The sequence below is a fragment of the Oncorhynchus kisutch genome, linkage group LG2 (genome assembly GCF_002021735.2).
Source record: "Oncorhynchus kisutch isolate 150728-3 linkage group LG2, Okis_V2, whole genome shotgun sequence".
Taxonomy (NCBI): Eukaryota; Metazoa; Chordata; class Actinopteri; order Salmoniformes; family Salmonidae; genus Oncorhynchus; species Oncorhynchus kisutch.
Window position 1 is genome coordinate 66364652 of NC_034175.2, and position 19989 is coordinate 66384640.

A 19989-nucleotide genomic window follows, 5' to 3' on the forward strand; every position below is an offset into this window, starting at 1 on the left:
CAAAAATATAAACGCAACAATGTTTAAGATTTTACTAAATTAATGAGGAAATCAGTCTATTGAAATAAATAAAATAGGCCCTAATCTATGGATTTCACATGACTGGGAATACAGATATGCATCTGTTGGTCAAAGACACCCTAAAATAAAAGGATCTCGTCATGGTCTTTCTGTGCATTCAAATTTCCATCGATAAAATGCAATGGTGTACCATCACCCCACCACGCGGTTAATTTCAAACCTTGCTTACTTTTGTTACCATCACGTGTCTCTCTTAAGCTTATGAATAGTTGAACATATTTAAATTAAAATCAATTAGAGCTCATTTCCGGGTGTTTTGTGTCAAACAATGAAAATGTTTAAATATGTTTTTCTCAGAAGAGTTGGGGAACCCTGGTATAACAATACATTTTGAGAAATGTTCTCCCTTTCCACTGTAGAGCATGTGCAGAAACCTTGTAATTTGTACCATTTACTGTAAAAAGTCTAATAAAAAGTCAAGTCCAGGACATTTTTTAATCTGAAATAATCACACCATTTACATAACAAGTTTAATTCATTCTCAGAACGTCACAGGTCTCAACTTTACTATATTAGTGTATTCTAAATTTATCTTATAGTACTAGTGGACATAGTAACCGTCAAAAAATGTTGACTAATTTGCACATTCAGTATATTATGATATAGTAAGTCTGTTAAGGGTTAGTGAGCATATAACATACAGTACAGAGGGGTAGACTAAGGATCACCTACTAACATCAAAACATCACCAATAACCTCAGAACCAATGTCTGTCAAAAGATTATTACCAATTTAAGGTATAACATACCACTCAAGTTAGTGGACAGGGTGAAAAACTGCATTCAAATGTCAGAGTTCAAATATCACAGAGTTCAAGTTTGAACACGGGTAGAAAAATATGTCAAATACAAAAGGAAATATTTACATTTTGGTTAAAAGGAGGACCTGTTTTTCCTGACGAGGGGATTTGACCAGGGAAAACTCCAGGTCCTATACCTTCCGAGTTCAGTCAAGTTGTCAGAAAACCCAGGCCCTGGTTATAACACCTTATAAAACTGCTTTGATCTTCAGCGGTGCTCTGTCATGATGAGGTGAAGCTCATGACGCAAGCATCTCTCATGGCAGACCTAGCAGTCCTCACCGCTACAGTCTCTCTCTGTAGCTCCCTCAGTCTCTTCTCCATTTCTGGAAAAAGGGAAAAAAAAAAAAACTGGGCATCAAGGTGACAGCAGTTCTCTGGGCTCTGTCTGACTACTGGCCAGTGGGTGTGACTGATCAGGGTACGAGCCCGGAGGATCTCCTGCCTGCCACATGCCTATGTCAGCCCATCGAGCTTAAGCCTAGGCATTAGCTCAGGAAGATATTCTTCAGGTGTCAGGCAAGGTTACTTGTACTTCCGAACCAGAATGCCTATGAGGAGCTAACTTATGGGGACTTTATTCCATGCACCACAAAGTGTGTGTCTTTTGTCCTTAAAGGAAAATTCCACCCAAAAACTATCTTCTGGTATTTGTTTCATTAGTCCATTGTTGACATAGTCCCCAAATGTTTTACTTGTCAGCAATCCATTTTTCAAGATATGTAACTTTCAAAATATAGAAAACATCCCCTTTGAAAGATTCACATCTTGAAAACTTGATTGCTGACAAGCAAAACATTGGTGATGTTAAAATACTTTACCTTGATCTCTTTTGGTAAAGATCTCTGGCAGCATCCCAGAGGCCTCCAGCACTTTCAGGGTGAGGTTGAAATCTGTGAACACAGGAAATTATTTAGGTTAACATTGTTAGTTTCTGTGTTGTGGGTTTGTATGTGTGTTTTTCAGGCTGGCTTCCTGAATTCCAAGCAGCTGATTGGCCAGCCCCCATTGCAGATTGGAGCTCTGACCCTGCCCTCTTGTCAGGGGATTCAGCTGTCTGCAATTACAGACTCCTTCTGCAGCTTGAAAAGCCAGTGTTCCTTTGTTAGGAGAGAGCTTCCTTGTATGTCCTGTGTTGGTTGTTAGTCTGGTAAATTTGTTATTTTGTAGCCGTAACTTCTGAGGTATGTGTAACAGTTTAGCTAACGCCCCTTTCCTCGCCCCTACCTGGGCTCGAACCAGGGACCCTCTGCACACATCAACAACTGACACCCACGAAGCATCGTTACCAATCTCTCCACAAAAACCGCTGCCCTTGCAGAGCAAGGGGAACAACTACTTCAAGGTCTCAGAGCGAGTGACGTCACCGATTGAAATGCTATTAGTGTGCACCCCGCTAACTAGCTATCCATTTCACATCGGTTACATATGCCAAAAGGACTTAAGTGTTTTTGATTATTGAAATTGTTCACTTTACATGAGTAATTATTCTGTTTTTGTTCCCAGGGGGGAAGGGGAAGGCACCTAGGGAGTGTTTAGGCAAGAGGCCTGCGGGTATACATATACCCATAGTATATTCACTGTCTAGGCACACTAGGTAATACCTGTGTGGACCACCCCCTGTATTTTGGTTAGCGCGCCAGGTGACGTTAAGAACAGGTAGGTAGGACTAACTTTCTTTGCTTTGGTTCCATCCAGGCCCTTTTCCCCACATTTACTGTGTTAAGGAAATACATTCCCTGTTAACTGTAATATTCTCTGCCTCTGTCATCGTTACCCACACCTACAATCACATACCTCTTTCACTCCACAGGGAGTTGTGTTCCCTCCTCCAAGAGACGTACGTAACATAATGGGGGCTCATCCGAGATTTGAACCCGGGACCTCTCGCACCCCCAAGCGAGAATCATACCCCTATACTGACACTAACATGAAAATGTATTACAAGCACACGTCCAACAAGGAGCAGTACTACAGTTGACGCTCCAGTTTAGTTAGCCGACAACGGTACCAAACCGTTTTATCTATAAGGAGTCGTCCGTATCATTCCATTTAGTGTCCTTTTATTCCTCATGTTCAGTCTCACCTTCCTCGCTGGCCTGCTGGGATGCAATCCTCTCAGTGATGATGCTGAGGCGGGAGGCGAACTCCGAGAAGATGAATTGTGTGCAGCCTGCCTGGTGGCACTTCTTGAAAAACTGTGAAGCCAGACTAGTATTGGACCCAGAACCAGATGAGCCAGGAGGCCCCGAATCCCCAGGTGACCCTGAACCACAGCTGGAGTCTGGGGATGGAACAGAAAGGGGAAGATTCAACTCCTGTTAAGTGTACATTGGATATGTAAATATGTAGGTAAATCTATCATAGACCAAATGCTACCGCAAATTATTTTCACTTGCTTCACTGTTTAGTTTAGTGCAAACATTCACTGTAGTCCCAACTCCCCCCACACACCTGTTTGGTCTGGGAGGAGGGAGTCCAGTTGTTCTACTTTGATGATGGACAGATGGCTCTTTGAGGACTGCCCAGACAGAAAGGAAGAGGTTTGAGTAGAAGAAATGAGGAGAAAAGGTGCTGTAGCTTAGCCTGGTCCCAGATCTGTTTGTGCCATCATGCCAAGCATCATTTATGGAGTGACAAGAAGTTGAATGATAACAGAAACGGACTGGCACCCAGGCTAACTGCAGCTAACTACAAGAGTAAAAGAAAACTTACTCATTTGAGCAACGCTTTCCCAACTCACCTCCCCATTCTCAAATGCTGGTCCCTCAAGTCCATACTGAAACTCAAACTGCTCTGGAGCCCCACCTACAGCATAAAATAATCAGTATATGAGAGACATAACCACAATATTCTTCTTATGAGACAATCTGAAAGTCCACATATTTGACTACACGGGACATCTTGGATTGAAAAATACAACAGAAACCAACCTTCTGTCAAGGCTACCTCTGAAGTATTGGGTTCTTGCCTGGGGGATGTTAAGAACATTAAGAACACAGAAATACAAAGTTAAACCATTAGAACACAATGTACAGTCTGGCAAAGGCTTGGCCATTTAAAAAAAACTAAAAATCACACTTTGTATATGAACTAAATTTATAACTAGTCTGTCAGATTTGATTATGGTCTCTGACAATCTAATACAGTAGGCCTACACAAACGTGTTACCATGGTTTAAACTTCCAATAAACATGATACACTGAATTGTGGCGCTGTCAATGTGTTGACTCCTAGTTGAACCCCTCCTACCAAAACCAATGAGTAAACTGACATTATTAAACTGCAGTGCTTTGTTGTACATGTCTCAGCCTCCAGTATTTATGCTGCAGTAGTTTATGTGTCGGGGGGCTGGGGTCAGTTTGTTATATCTGGAGTACTTCTCCTGTCCTATTCGGTGTCCTGTGTGAATCTAAGTGTGCGTTCTCTAATTCTCTCCTTCTCTCTTTCTTTCTCTCTCTCGGAGGACCTGAGCCCTAGGACCATGCCCCAGGACTACCTGACATGATGACTCCTTGCTGTCCCCAGTCCACCTGGCCATGCTGCTGTTCCAGTTTCAACTGACCTGAGCCCTAGGACCATGCCCCAGGACTACCTGACATGATGACTCCTTGCTGTCCCCAGTCTACCTGGCCATGCTGCTGCTCCAGTTTCAATTTCCACCTGACTGTGCTGCTGCTCTAGTTTCAACTGTTCTGCCTTATTATTATTCGACCATGCTGGTCATTTATGAACATTGAACATCTTGGCCATGTTCTGTTATAATCTCCACCCGGCACAGCCAGAAGAGGACTGGCCACCCCACATAGCCTGGTTCCTCTCTAGGTTTCTTCCTAGGTATTGGCCTTTTCTAGGGAGTTTTTCCTAGCCACCGTGCTTCTACACCTGCATTGCTTGCTGTTTGGGGTTTTAGGCTGGGTTTCTTTACAGCACTTTGAGATATCAGCTGATGTAAGAAGGGCTATATAAATACATTTGATTTGATTTGATTTGATGTTTTGTGTGCTGCTATTTTGGCCGGGTCTCTTGCAAAATAGATGTTTAATCTCAATGACACTAACCTGGTAAAAGTAAATTAAAGTACCCACTTTGAAATCCCTCTTTTAGGGTGTGGCTCCTCATCCTCATCCTCATGTGTGCTCTTCTTGGACAGGGTCTTCTCTTCCTTTATTGCAGATTCTCTTTTGCTGTACTTCAACGACTGAAAAATCATTCATACCACATAACCATTAACAAAACACATTATGGTATGTCATGTTCCAAATCAGATTGACTATTAACCATGTGAATGTATGCAGCAGAAAGCACTAGCGAGCATAACACGCTGAACACAAATATAAAATGCAACATGTAAAGTGATGAGCAGATTTTTTTTTTTTAATCTATTTTTCCATATGCACAAAAAGCTTATTTCTCTCAATTTTTGTGCACAAATTTGTTTACATCTCTGTTAGTAAGCATTTCTACTTTATCAAGGTAGTCCATCTACCATGCAGATGTGGCATATCAAGAAGCTGATTAAACAGCATGATCATTACACAGGTGGGGACAATGAAAGGCCACTAACATGTGCAGTTGTTACAACGCCACACCTGCATAGCCATGTGAAATCCATAGATTAGGGCCTAAAAAATGTACTTATATGAACTGTAACTCAGTAAAATCGTTGCATGAGGTGTTTATATACAATCAGTATATCATCACCCACCAGATGTATACCAAAACAAGTGGTTGAGATGTTTTTTTGTTTTAAAATTGTACATGTTGTCCCTGAAGATTTTGTTGGGTGGTTTTATAGACTACCCGTAAAACTTTATTAGCCCGGGCATTTATTTACAATCACTGAACACAACCGCCGCGTATTAGAGACAGGCATCTATTTGAGCCTTTTATTTACTTTACACCCCCCCCCTCAAATATAATTTAGAGCACAGTAAAAACATACAAAATGGACTCCAGCCATTATCACCTTGCTGTAGCTTCATTCACCTCAGTCAATATGGGATTTAACATTCTACAACATGTCACACAATAATTAGATGCTATGAACTCGCTCAGCACCGGGATTAAAACTAGTTTAGATTCATGTCACATCAAACAGCAGTTACTTAGCCAAAGTCATCTACTAAAACACTTAGGCGGGGACTGCAGCAAGGAAAATTGGTGGTGTGACATCATCGCAGCAATGGCAAAATGTCACATAGCGACAAATCAAAGCACCAATAGCTGATCTCAATGAAAAATAGTTGTCAAACCCTACTCTCCATAAAGCCAGCCAGCCAGCCATAGTTGGTTGTTTAGTAACTATGGGGCAAAACCGATGTGGTTGGCTTAAATTGTCAAAAACATGTGCACTTTATTTTGTCTCCAATGTTTATTGAAAACAAATACACTTGCACAATGAGCACTTGAGCACTTGTCTCATATACATTGTTAGTTGTTGGTTTTATTTATTTAACTAGGAAAGTCAGTTAAAAACAAATTCTTATTTACAATGACGGCCTACCCTGGCCAAACTCTAACCCAGACGACGCTGGGCCACTTGTGCACCGCCCCATGGGACTCCCAATCGAACCAGGGTGTGTAGTGACCTCTCTAGCATTGAGATGCAGTGCCTTAGACTACTGTGCCACATGGGAGCGATGGTTAAGTAGCTAGCGAAATGTTGCAATATTATGGTATCAAGAACGAGATAAAACTGGCAGAAATGAGCAAGCCATGATTCCCCACACGGAGTTCATTGATGCTAGCAATCTGGCCATCCAGAAACACAAAATAAGGACTTCTGCCCATTGAATCTTCGCATCGTTGGTGATGTAGCCAACTAACCCATCTAGCTGTACAAACAGCCTTTCCTCATGTTTCTAGGTGTCCACATGGTCCTAAAGTCACCTAACAATACCGCTAAACTGTATTTCTCTTTAAAATCGGGATTGGAATGATTAGAGTAGCCTATTTTAAATGGTTAAATTAGGGTGTCGACTATTAAAAGGGACAGTTAGGCGGTTATTTGAGACAGCGTTTCATTTCAGTTTTACCGGTACGCTAATAACATGTACTAATATCCAATGGACAAACTAACATGGTGGATGATGATAATAATAATAGCTCTCTACTTTACCCCGACGGTCGTTTTTGATTTACGACCCAAAGCTTCTGTTACGGTGGCTGGGTGCTTGTATTTGATGTGGTTTAACATGCTGCCGTTGTTGTATCGGAGTATTGCTTTGCAAAGCCGACATATACACATATCAATGCCTTTTCTGGTGAAATACATCTAAGATGTGCTACTTTGAGCACGTCACATCGCTTCCGTTTTATGTTGTGACAGCTTTTATCTAGTCAAAACCTTTCCTTTAGATTTCTGCTGCACTAGCCACATTAGCAAGTTAAAAAACACTATTTAGAGTGCGGTTTTAACCGAAGGTCAAATCGATAAGAATAACCGGTTCTTATATATATATACACACTTTATATATATACTTTTTCCCGGCTGGCATTTACATGCGGATATCCGCAAATCCATGTAACGGAAATGTGCGCATGATTATTGAATCGATAGATTAGTCATGAATTAATATAATATAACTCCAAGAACTTCATTTGTCGTCTCAAATATAGCTCTTAACATCAGAAAATGTATAGCTATTTAGTGCCGACTCTTATACCTGCGGTCTCTTGGGCGCTCCAATATCTATAGCTCCATTGCTTTTGTCTGGTTACCAGCACAGCGTCAGAAAAGACGGATGTCTCAAATTTGTTCTGGTAACGTTAGTCCTTTTCGGAGGTCCAGTTTACCTGATGCCGAGACTCTAAATGCCTTTTCATGCCACTGGTGCTACCTCCTTTACATCTGATATTCCGGTCGCAGTGTTTACATTTTGCCAGTGCCGCTTCTATTCTGTCGAAGCTGTGCCACACAGCTGAACCAAAGCTGGGTGAACTTGGTGTAGACATTGTGAATGAAGAGAACAAATAAACAACCAGAGTAACCTACGGGTTACCTTCACCAAAAGAGCTGCGTGAATGTGAGCGCAGATACTGTATATAAAGACGAGATGGTTTGGTCTCCGCCCTAACAATGGAAGTCGTTGTCCCAAAGGCGGGGAATGTAGTCGGTTTATCGCTGTATTCCCGCGGACAGATTTTGACGGGAATGAACCCTCTCGCTTCCTCTCTGGTGTGAGTGACCAAAGATTTTCTATTATTTCGACAAGATTGTCGAGTGACCACTAACAATGGAAATACATATCCTCAAATATGGAATACGGGCGAGATCAGGTGGTACCATTCTAGCAAATGAGAGGGCGGATCCGCGTGTGAACAAGATGCACAACTCCGATAGTTTCTATCCAAATTGCCACGTGCGTCCACTTATCAGTGCATTCGTAACAACCTAACCATTACTAAACTTCATTTCGATCAAATACGCCTCAAGTAGCAAGCAACTTTCGTTGACCAAAATCGACACTCACTGACCTCCATACAAAAATCCCACTTGTGGTCTTATTTTCGTGGACACATTTTGTGCGGCGTAAACCCTTTCACTACGCTTCTTCCTATCGAATGACCAAACGTCGCCTATTTACCGTATTAACTGCACTGGGATCAAAACTAATGACGCATTCTGAATGTATGGCAACCTCTAATTACCGTAGGCCTACAAGCGGAGCTAGAAGAGAAACTTGTGTTTGACCAGTCCAGATATCACACTTTTTTTAATGAGTTTGCCTAAGAATGACATAAAACACTTACAGGACTCTTACCTCTAACGGTCGCCATCAGCTCTCGCTGCGTTTTGATATGTTTTAGCGACAGATCCTTTCTAAAATGTCTCAACGTGGATGTTGTGCTACCGCTCGTCCGCTTCAGAACAGGCGCACACAGCTTGCATGTCACACTTTCGGAAGATATTTCATTGAAATATCTCCACGTGTGACTTCTATATTTTGTACGGTCTCTGCTTCTACATTCCATATCTCACAGCTGCTGGTTCTTAGTGTAATGGATGGATCGTTTGAGCTATCAACTGCAGTCTTTGGTGGCCGTCTGGATCTGCGACATTTCATTGCGCATGTGCTGGGATTAAAGGTAAACGTTTTCACCACTCCACATAGCCGACACATACAAAAGCAACATTTTGAAAATAATAAATCAAGCATTCTGCTTGACAATAGCACGCATTTTATTTAAAGTCTCACACGCACATAAACGAGTCCAATTTGAGCCCCCCCAAAATAAAATAAAAATCATAACCGCACAAACTGATCTATCGGACCCGACTGCAAACCGCCATTAGGAAAGACGGCTACCCCAACCCGAACCATGTGGAATTGAACCGACGGCCACAACCCGAGCTAACCACCTTTGTCCTTCCTGCTGCGCATTTTAAGCTCCACGTTTTGCACTACAATTTACTACTGTGCAATCAATAGACGTCTTACCGTGCATTTCTCTATGTGTTTTTTCAAGCTGGAAGTGCCTGTTCTATGGCTGTCATAAGCTAACACCCGCTTGCACTTTTTGCATGCTGCGAATCCATCCACATGTTGTTTGTCAGCGTTAACGATTACTCCAAAATGATCCCATACATTTGATTTAACTCGTGCCCTGTTTTTCACGATTCTGAGCTCCCTATTTTTTATCTTTTGGGTCAAATTCTGGTTTTCTGTGGTATGTTTTTTGCTTTCCATTCTTTCGGTCTTCTCTGGCTGTGCGGGTAGGGTTATCCTGTGGGTTGTTTTCACTGTGTCTGCGCGCTGTAGCAAAGAATAGTTTAGCTGTAGGCTTCTATACGCATTCTAGAATGACATTTACAAGCAATACAAAACCCGATAAGATGCAATACACACACTTTACAGTGTTAATTTGAGCACGTTTTGGTTGATCTAGGGATCTATTAGCCCTGGACTCTCAGTTGCATTATATTACTAGTCATTGGACAGGCGTATTTTGTAGGGGGAGATTTAAGAGCCCAGATGCCTGGTCTGAACATTAACACGCATCACATGTGGTACAGTTTTGGAAGCATAAGGACATTATCTTTAACAGCTAGAAATCAAAAAGTTGAATTGATACAAATGTATGGGGTTAGTGTCCCCCCACGGGCATATCGCCATGTTACAGCACTTTAACGGAGAACGGTGCTAATTAGCTGTCTAGCCTACTCTGGAAGTGCAGTTTCGTTGGATGGAGGCACCCATAGCTGTATGGATCTATTCAAATCTGCTACAGTAAGTGTATTTTTTTTATTTGAAGTATTCTTTCTCGCTATAAGGGCCATATGTTTCGAAAGCTGTATTACAAGGGAGACAAGACAATGGTCTCAGACTAGACGTAACGTAGTAAACGGAAATCGGGAAAAGGCCGCCTAGAGTTTGAGAGCTAGGGCTCTATTCAACCTGTAGCGCCGAAGATCCGCTTTATAGCGAGATTGAAAATTAATAGCAATGTTCCCATTGTCACGGAGACTGCATTCACGGGTAAACACAACATATGTAGGCTCAATCGGAAACTACCTTTAAATGATAACGCAGGTGTTTCGATACTTGGGCGAAAAGATTTTAATCCAGCCCTTAAGGCTCTATTCTGCTTTAGTCGATATTCGCATAGTGGTTATGTTGGAGGTGGAACTGCATTAGAGCTGTCAATCAACAAGTGGCTGTTGGCAGTGTATCTAAAGTGGACAATGCAAATTGGCTGCACAGTTGCATTAGGAGAAAGTCCATATAGCGGGAGGACTCATCTTTGTATCTGTGCCAATATAGCCTCAATACTGTCAGACACTATATCCATTTGAAGTAGTCAATTTTCTTCTTCACAACACACTGATCCCCCTTGATCACCAGGAGGGATTCAGCCAATGAAGTTAATTTTAGTCACATCAACTTTTTATTGCCCAATTAACCTATAGTCACCCTGCCATCAACCAAATGTTTTCAGGGATACAGCTAATTCAACCTAACCCAATTTACCTTTCCCCTGAAAACCTCACTGTCCAACAGGCAGCTTTCTAATACACAGTAACTCCTCACTGTCCAACAGGCAGCTTTCTAATACACAGTAACTCCTCACTGTCCAACAGGCAGCTTTCTAATACACAGTAACTCCTCACTGTCCAACAGGCAGCTTTCTAATACACAGTAACTCCTCACTGTCCAACAGGCAGCTTTCTAATACACAGTAACTCCTCACTGTCCAACAGGCAGCTTTCTAATACACAGTAACTCCTCACTGTCCAACAGGCAGCTTTCAACTACACAGTAACTCCTCACTGTCCAACAGGCAGCTTTCTAATACACAGTAACTCCTCACTGTCCAACAGGCAGCTTTCAACTACACAGTAACTCCTCACTGTCCAACAGGCAGCTTTCTAATACACAGTAACTCCTCACTGTCCAACAGGCAGCTTTCAACTACACAGTAACTCCTCACTGTCCAACAGGCAGCTTTCAAATACACAGTAACTCCTCACTGTCCAACAGGCAGCTTTCAAATACACAGTAACTCCTCACTGTCCAACAGGCAGCTTTCAAATACACAGTTACCCCTCACTGTCCAACAGGCAGCTTTCAAATACACAGTAACTCCTCACTGTCCAACAGGCAGCTTTCAAATACACAGTAACTCCTCACTGTCCAACAGGCAGCTTTCAAATACACAGTTACCCCTCACTGTCCAACAGGCAATAAGATAGTCATAGGCCTACCATAGGTCATACTGGTTACTTCCATGGTCACATGTTTGAGGTGACTGGTAACACTCATAGAGCAACAATATGAAAAGCTAAACAAGGTATACTTTACATTCCTTGCATCCATAATCTTTTTATTTACAATAACTTTCTATTTAAATAAATAAAGAGTCTTGTCTATTTCTAGACAGTCAAAGGAACCATGAATCTTGGGGGTGACAGAATTGTAACAGTGACACAGGCCTACAGTACAACAAGACCGGGTACTTCAAAAACACATTGTAGAACACTACATCAATGAATTGATGCTGTCATAACTCAGAACAGTAAATAAATACAATTCACTATCCATTTAACAAACATTTCCCTTTTTAACAAAATATTACAGGCTACAGAGATGGGTTCCTGGATCACCTCAAGGTCACCCTTGATCGAGCACCGCATATGTGGAAGCTGTGCATCCCAGGACCCCTGTCAGCCCAGTGTGAGAGGCCTGACCTATGCATCCCATGACCCCTGTCAGCCCAGTGTGAGAGGCCTGACCTATGCATCCCAGGACCCCTGTCAGCCCAGTGTGAGAGGCCTGACTATGCATCCCAGGACCCCTGTCAGCCCAGTGTGAGAGGCCTGACCTATGCATCCCAGGACCCCTGTTGGCCCAGTGTGAGAGGCCTGACCTATGCATCCCAGGACCCCTGTTGGCCCAGTGTGAGAGGCCTGACCTATGCATCCCAGGACCCCTGTCGGCCCAGTGTGAGAGGCCTGACAAGGAGGCGGGCATAGCTATTTGTCTCCCACGTCAATCTTGAGGGTGACTGAAGCCTGCTTGAATGAAGTGGGGTGTGCGGGTCCCCATCAATCTCTGTAGGTGGTTGAGTTTTCTAAAGTCAAAGTAAATCACGCTTACGTGATGACATCACACTTTGTTACTTTGTATAGTTTCTTGAAGCATTCGGACAGGAGAGCAGTGTTACAAATTGTATGAGTCAAATGGTCCTGCACACTGTTGGGTGGCCGGGTGCCCATATAAGGCATATGGCTCTAATATATTTCTTAAATGTCAAATGATGTCTCATCATTATTTCTCACCATCATTTATGTTGATCAATATTTTGGTTGTGCTGGCCTAATTTGTAAATGATCAAATAAATGTCTGATCAATACATACAATTCTGAATATATTGTTATTTATAATGCTAATGAAGAGGCACCAATAAATTGTCCAGTACACTCATTATATGCTGTTTTCATATACATACCTTTATGTCTACGCTTCTAAGGAGTCTCGGGCTTTACTAATTATTGTGAAGAAATGTATTCTGTAATTAGTTACAAAACAATAGTCTGACTAAACTTCATATGGAGAAAAGGAATGCTGTATTCTATTTTGGAAATGTACGACTTTGTTATTGGACTAATATATGCATAAACACAGTGCATCTGTACACCAAGAATGATATGTAAATGTGACACGTGTCAAGAACATGAGCCAGTTCTCTTGGCCATGAGAGCATTTTGCAGAGAAAATGGGTTGTGAATTACAATTTAGGTAAGGATTGTTTACCTTGTTACCAGGCGACGACCACAAGGGCATTTTCAAAGAGCTCTCATTCAAGGCGAGCTCATGAATATAAGCTCTCCTCCCACTCAGCCTGTTCTTTCAGGCTTCCTGATAGTTAGAGATCAGAGAATGTACAATTTCTTCAATTCTGAGCATTTTAATGGTGTAAAAATATTATGGGGGATGTTTTGGTCATGCAAAGGCTATTTTTGCTTGGGAAATAGGATGATTTAGGAGAAATTGTAGAAATAGGCAGGGTTTAGGGTCGTCATTAGTTGACACAAAGTCCTTTTTAATACAAAAAAACAGACAATGCTGACAGAATTTCTGATTTCTTAAAGAAAATAGTGAGGTAATAAACAATATCTTTATAAATGATTGTAAAGCAATAAATAATTTAAGACTATATACTGGATACTGAGTTATTAACAAAAGGAGCAAAGTTCACAGTACACATGGAGAAATGCCCGTAAAATGACTAGCATACATCCCAAGTCATGTTTAATACATGTGACTGGACAGCCTATATCCCAAGTCATGTTTAATACATGGGACTGGACAGCCTATATCCCAAGTCATGTTTAATACATGTGACTGGACAGCCTATATCCCAAGTCATGTTTAATACATGGGACTGGACAGCCTATATCCCAAGTCATGTTTAATACATGGGACTGGACAGCCTATATCCCAAGTCATGTTTAATACATGGGACTGGACAGCCTATATCCCAAGTCATGTTTAATACATGTGACTGGACAGCCTATATCCAAAGTCATGTTTAATACATGTGTGACTGGACAGCCTATATCCCAAGTCATGTTTAATACATGTGTGACTGGACAGCCTATATCCCAAGTCATGTTTAATACATGTGACTGGACAGCCTATATCCCAAGTCATGTTTAATACATGTGACTGGACAGCCTATATCCCAAGTCATGTTTAATACATGTGACTGGACAGCCTATATCCAAAGTCATGTTTAATACATGTGTGACTGGACAGCCTATATCCCAAGTCATGTTTAATACATGTGTGACTGGACAGCCTATATCCAAAGTCATGTTTAATACATGTGACTGGACAGCCTATATCCCAAGTCATGTTTAATACATGTGACTGGACAGCCTATATCCAAAGTCATGTTTAATACATGTGTGACTGGACAGCCTATATCCAAAGTCATGTTTAAAACATGTGACTGGACAGCCTATATCCAAAGTCATGTTTAATACATGTGACTGGACAGCCTATATCCAAAGTCATGTTTAATACATGTGACTGGACAGCCTATATCCCAAGTCATGTTTAATACATGTGACTGGACAGCCTATATCCCAAGTCATGTTTAATACATGGGACTGGACAGCCTATATCCAAAGTCATGTTTAATACATGTGTGACTGGACAGCCTATATCCCAAGTCATGTTTAATACATGTGTGACTGGACAGCCTATATCCAAAGTCATGTTTAATACCATGTGACTGGACAGCCTATATCCCATGTCATGTTTAATACATGTGACTGGACAGCCTATATCCAAAGTCATGTTTAATACATGTGTGACTGGACAGCCTATATCCAAAGTCATGTTTAATACATGTGACTGGACAGCCTATATCCAAAGTCATGTTTAATACATGTGACTGGACAGCCTATATCCAAAGTCATGTTTAATACATGTGACTGGACAGCCTATATCCAAAGTCATGTTTAATACATGTGACTGGACAGCCTATATCCAAAGTCATGTTTAATACATGTGTGACTGGACAGCCTATATCCAAAGTCATGTTTAATACATGTGTGACTGGACAGCCGTAGGAGTGGATGAAAAAGGGATCTCATAAAGTTATTTGACGAGGACAACCAACAGTGAATACTGTGACTGCTCTGTCTGAATCACAGGAGGTTGGAGGCACCTTAATTGGGGAGGACAAGGCTCAAAGTAATGGCTGGAACTGAATAAATGGTTTCCATGCATTTGATACTATTCCATTCATTCCATTCCAGGCCTTTTTATGAGTAGTCCTCCCCTCAGCAGCCTCCTGTGGTCTGAGTCATACAAAACTTATGTTGTAGGACAGGGTAAGCTAATTAAGAGGACAAGGAGGTGGAAGGCCAAGCAAGATAGAAAGAGTAGAGAGAGATTACATTACAGAGATAGAAATATGTAGAATAACATCTTTATCAAAGTACATAACTAGTCATTCACATCCCTCAGCTTCCAAATACACAGTTACCCCTCACTGTCCAACAGGCAATAAGATAGTCATAGGCCTACCATAGGTCATACTGGTTACTTCCATGGTCACATGTTTGAGGTGACTGGTAACACTCATCGAGCAACAATCTGAAAAGCTAAACAAGGTATACTTTACATTCATTGCATTCATAATCTTTTTTATTTACAATAACTTTCTATTTGAAAAATATGAAGAGTCTTGTCTATTTCTAGACAGTCAAAGGTACCATGATGTGGACCAACAGAATTATGACAGTGACACAGGCCTACAGTACAACAAGACCGGTCAACACGATCCATGTCATCACTGACACCTGATCGGATTCATAGAATTAGAATTCTAATTCATTCTAGAATGTTATTCAAATTCTATTGGTTATGCCAGGTTCCAGCTTGTCCATAGCATTTTGTCTGCCGTAGTGCCATTGATATTAGCCTGCCCCAGGTCTGCTTGCACAGCTGACGGTCAGATCTAGGAACAGTACACCCTCCATCAATCCTAGACCTCATACTCCACTTGCTCATCCTGTGGATGGGTGGATAGATATGGATGAATGTAGCTTCTTTCTACAAACACTGCACTGTGTCTCTACAATTACACCAGGGCACCAGATCCATTCTCTAATCAATGACACTACTATCTATAGACTGGTCACTGGAACATTGGCATTAGTTGGCATTTTCTTGAAGTGGCTGACCAGTATCCTAATCCAGCCTCTGGGTAAGGAGAGGCAAAGTTGGGTTTTGGGTGGGGGAGAAAGAACTGCTTTGTTGGGGGAGCCACCAGCTGGTGCTGTAGCGTTCGGCTCCGGAGACCAGGCGTGGCCAGGGAAGGATTCAGGGCTTGATGTCAGAGGAGCTGGTGTTGGTCTCACAGCAGCTGGATGAAGTGCTGAGGTTCCCTGAGCCACTGCCCTCTGTAATATATATATATATATATATATATATATACACACACACAGGGAGAGAGAGGTTAGAGGAGATGGTTTAGGAGAGATGCTCACACACAGAGAGGTTAAAGGAGATGGCATAGGAGAGATGCGCACACACACACACACACACACACACACACACACACACACACACACACACACACACACACACACATACTTGTACCTAGATGGAGAGGAGGTTGTACCTGAGCTGGTGAGAGACTGGCAGGACGTGGACTCTCCAATCAGGGTGTAAAGGTTGGCAGCAGCCACCAAGCCCTCCTGCTTAGTCTTCAGATTCTTCACAAACCTACAGAAACACACACAACCCCGTCCGCCCAATCAGCACTTAGCTACCTTTGCTACCTACTATGATGTGTCCTAATGAATATTACCCTGCTAGAATAGACTAGTGTGATAGTGTGATTGTGTGAAACCCAGTGTCGAGGTAATATCCTCACCACTGGCCATCTTCTCCCTCCTTGATCAGCTGAACTGTTTCACCACTCTTGACTGACAGATCCTGGGTGCTGCATTTCTCATAGTCAGACACCACTGTGTACTTCCCTGCACACTGCACACCGTCAAGATAGGGTGTTACATTGTATGTACGATTGTAAACTATCATTTTAAAACGGTTTGTACGTGGTGCTACAAAACAGCTTGGAGTGGATGACAATCATCACACAGATACACACTCACCAGTTTCTTTCCCCCCCCGTCCTCAGGGTCGGAGGTTAGGGGCTCTTCAGTGCTAGAGTACCCATCATTCTCCTCGTTGGCGTCCAATGAGAGAGAGCCCTTAGTCCATCCTAGAGGAGAAAGGGAGAGAGGGGACATAAGAGTATGGTGTGGAGAGAGAGCGAGAGACACATATACACACACACACACACATACACACACACACACACACACACACACAGAGTGAGAGCAGGCACTGCAGCAACTTCTGCTTGACCAGATACAGTCAGTGACGGGGTGGACCGCAATCAGAGAGAACAGGACCAAGTCCAGTGGAACTCAACCACAAAGCCATCAGTGAGCCTACAGTAATCGTGCTGGACCATTCAGAACCGCAACACCACTAAGCAACCAGGAACGTGCCCGTTTCTTGGTAAATGTATTGCATGTGCATACACACACTCAGGCCTGGGAACACAGTGTGTAGGGAGTGAGAGAGACGAGGGGCAAACCTCTCAAGGAAATTCGGCAGCCATTTTGTGATCATTCCACATTTCAATAGTCTAAACCAGTCCAGTCGACTGCTGTACGGTTACCTCTCCTCTTGGTCTGTAAGAGACTCGAGGTGCTGAGCCACCTGACTCGGCCCAGGTGGAGGTGAGCGTAAGGGCCTGGGTCTGAGAGAGAGATAGATACACACGACCGCAATGAAACACAGTCAAAGGGATAGACCGCAGCGAACGTGCTCAACCACAGTAAATGACCGAGCGTGGTAACTACGACCACTGTTGCCTGTCAGTCAACACAATGTGTCATACATTCCCTGATGAACCATGTTCTCTTTGTCTGAGGGGAGAAACTGCTGTGTGTAAAAAAATCACCCTGACCAACCACGGTCGAAAGGATCAAATACAGTGACCGTGGTCGACCACAGAGTCAGGGAATAGAGTTATTATGGGATGGTGTACCTTTGAAGCCGAACGGAGTGGGATCACTCTTTATCTCATGACGTTTGGTTTTATGGTCAGGGCTTGTGGGAGAACCTAGCCGAATAGAAGAGAAGAGAGTGAAGAGGAGCAGCTAGACACTATCAGGAAGTAGAAATCAGTAGTAGCACATCTTTAAAGTGGAAGTTACAGGAAGTATGTCTACTCTGTCAGTAGTAGCACATCTTTAAAGTGGAAGTTACAGGAAGTATGTCTACTCTGTCAGTAGTAGCACATCTTTAAAGTGGAAGTTACAGGAAGTATGTCTACTCTGTCAGTAGTAGCACATCTTTAAAGTGGAAGTTACAGGAAGTATGTCTACTCTGTCAGTAGTAGCACATCTTTAAAGTGGAAGTTACAGGAAGTATGTCTACTCTGTCAGTAGTAGCACATCTTTAAAGTGGAAGTTACAGGAAGTATGTCTACTCTGTCAGTAGTAGCACATCTTTAAAGTGGAAGTTACAGGAAGTATGTCTACTCTGTCAGTAGTAGCACATCTTTAAAGTGGAAGTTACAGGAAGTATGTCTACTCTGTCAGTAGTAGCACACACCACAGGGGTGAAAAACAGAGATACAGGGTCTGAAGCGGTCAATTTACTATCAGCTACAGTATAGCTCTAATTGGTCGGCTAAAGCTATGGGCCGAAGTTACCTCTCTAGACGCTAATCTGTACCTGGCAGAGAGAGAGGCATCCTGGGCAAAGTTAAGCTTTTTTTGTCAGGAGGTGAGAAGTCTGTGGAAGGAAGCATGCCATTTTTTTCATGTTGTATTCTACAGTGCTGACATTAGCCTTGTAAAGCCCTGTCATGATGTAGTAACATAAAGTACCCTGGCAGCCCTGGTGGCGAGACAGTGCTATTACCTTTGCTGAAGTTGCTGAAGCCCTGCAAGGTAAAACGCTTTTTAGCCACTGCTGCTCTGTTAAAGGTAGGACTGGTCACTGCCCCGTCTGGGCCAGGAGAAGGAGAGGAGCAGGGTAGAGAGGGCAGGAGGGAGAGGCGAGTGGGATGAGAAACAGGAGAGTGACAGGAAGAGGCATGCGAGTCATAATAAAAGGGAGCGAAAGATAGAAAGTGCAGTGATGAGAGAAAGACATCCAAAATAGAAAGAAGAGACCACATAGGGAAAAAGGTGTAAGAGGGGAAAGTGAAGAGAAAGATTAGTCATCTCATCAAAGAGGGAGAAGCAAAGTTTAGTAAAGTGTAAAAGTCAGAATGTAGTGTTGTTTAGATTAACAAGGGGAGATTTAGTAAAGTGATAGGTATTAGACACAGGTGAGAGTAAAAAAAATAGTGCTGAATTTAGCATTAGACCCAGTTGAAAGGTGGTGTTCTGAGCTGGGTTTGCGTTATACAGCTGACGCTCCTACCCACCCACCCCCCCTCTCTGTTCACCTTTGGTTATTGGGGAGGAGTTAGCGTCGGGGCTGCTGGGTTCTCCCTTCTTCACCTTCATGCTCCTCTCCCCTCTTCTAAATGAACTGGGGGAAACAGGAGGCTGAAACAGTCAGAAACACACTGCAACCCACAGAGGGAACACAACATGTTGTGTTCAGGTTATAACTATGATCAATCCTGTACCCACAAAACCCAGAACCATGTGATTTATACTAGGCATACTAGACTGGAAAATAAATCCTTCTCATTGGTGCAAGAGAGGCGAAGACAAGTTGCTTGGCTACCCAGACTCCTTGTTCCGGCCAAACGCTATGTCATGCCTACGGACGTTAGTGTCTTCTCCACAATCAGTCTGGATCTAAGTACCTCCCCGACCCAATTGTCATACTTGACTAAAAGTAAAGATGCCTTAATAGAAAATTACTCAAGTAAAAGTGAAAGTCACCCAGTAAAATACTACTTGAGTAAAAGTCTAAAAGTATTTGGATTTAAATATACTTACTTATCAAAAGAAAATGCAATTGCGAAAATAAACTTAAGTATCAAAAGTAAAAGTATAAATAATTTCACATTCCTTAAATTATTAAGCCAGTGGTTCCCAACCTTTG

At 42.5% G+C, this 19989-nt stretch overlaps 2 protein-coding genes and 1 long non-coding RNA gene across 16 annotated transcripts in view; 1 reads left to right on the plus strand and 2 right to left on the minus strand.

The window, feature by feature from the left end:
* Positions 1-497: 497 nt before the first annotated feature.
* Positions 498-9770, minus strand: LOC109870307 (uncharacterized). Of its 10 annotated transcripts, none has more exons than XR_004204614.1 (8): positions 8647-8934; positions 4969-5081; positions 3814-3851; positions 3624-3688; positions 3335-3401; positions 2967-3164; positions 1702-1773; positions 498-1206 (listed from the first exon to the last, which is right to left on the minus strand). XR_004204614.1 is itself a non-coding variant. In XM_020460768.2 (8 exons), the coding sequence occupies exons 1-8, from the start codon at positions 9571-9573 to the stop codon at positions 1103-1105; spliced, it is 906 nt and encodes a 301-aa protein (XP_020316357.1). In that variant the 5' UTR covers positions 9574-9770; the 3' UTR covers positions 498-1102. The 10 variants fall into 10 exon arrangements, 5 of the variants coding, with proteins under 5 accessions (XP_020316357.1, XP_020316366.1, XP_020316394.1 ...); XR_004204615.1 differs by lacking the exon at positions 8647-8934 and adding an exon at positions 7549-8078; XM_020460768.2 differs by lacking the exon at positions 8647-8934 and adding an exon at positions 9325-9770.
* Positions 8099-12738, plus strand: LOC116356154 (uncharacterized). The gene is made up of 2 exons (XR_004204620.1): positions 8099-10113; positions 11962-12738. It is a non-coding gene; the product is annotated as an uncharacterized LOC116356154 (long non-coding RNA).
* Positions 12739-13392: 654 nt separating this feature from the next.
* LOC109905043 (guanine nucleotide exchange factor DBS) overlaps positions 13393-19989 on the minus strand; it is a 96696-nt gene continuing 90099 nt past the window's right edge. For 2 of the 5 annotated variants that reach the window (XM_031800068.1, XM_031800067.1), the window contains exons 26-32: positions 19379-19464; positions 18847-18933; positions 17966-18040; positions 17019-17128; positions 16778-16890; positions 16523-16626; positions 13393-16301 (exon numbers count right to left, since the gene is read on the minus strand). In XM_031800068.1, the coding sequence (XP_031655928.1) occupies positions 16222-16301; positions 16523-16626; positions 16778-16890; positions 17019-17128; positions 17966-18040; positions 18847-18933; positions 19379-19464 (655 nt within the window). In that variant the 3' untranslated portion in view covers positions 13393-16221. The remainder of the gene's footprint in view (positions 16302-16522; positions 16627-16777; positions 16891-17018; positions 17129-17965; positions 18041-18846; positions 18934-19378; positions 19465-19989) is intronic. The other 3 variants (XM_031800069.1, XM_031800070.1, XM_031800071.1) reach the window with 3 other exon arrangements.

Coding starts and splice junctions, on each gene's coding strand:
- LOC109870307 (XM_020460768.2), bottom strand. CDS start 9,573: ATGGAAAGCAAAAAACATACCACAGAAAACCAGAATTTGACCCAAAAG. Junction 3,852..4,968: donor CCTAAAAGAGGGATTTCAAA/GTGGGTACTTTA, acceptor AACATCCCCCAG/GCAAGAACCCAATACTTCAG. Junction 3,689..3,813: donor AGAGGTAGCCTTGACAGAAG/GTTGGTTTCTGT, acceptor TTTATGCTGTAG/GTGGGGCTCCAGAGCAGTTT.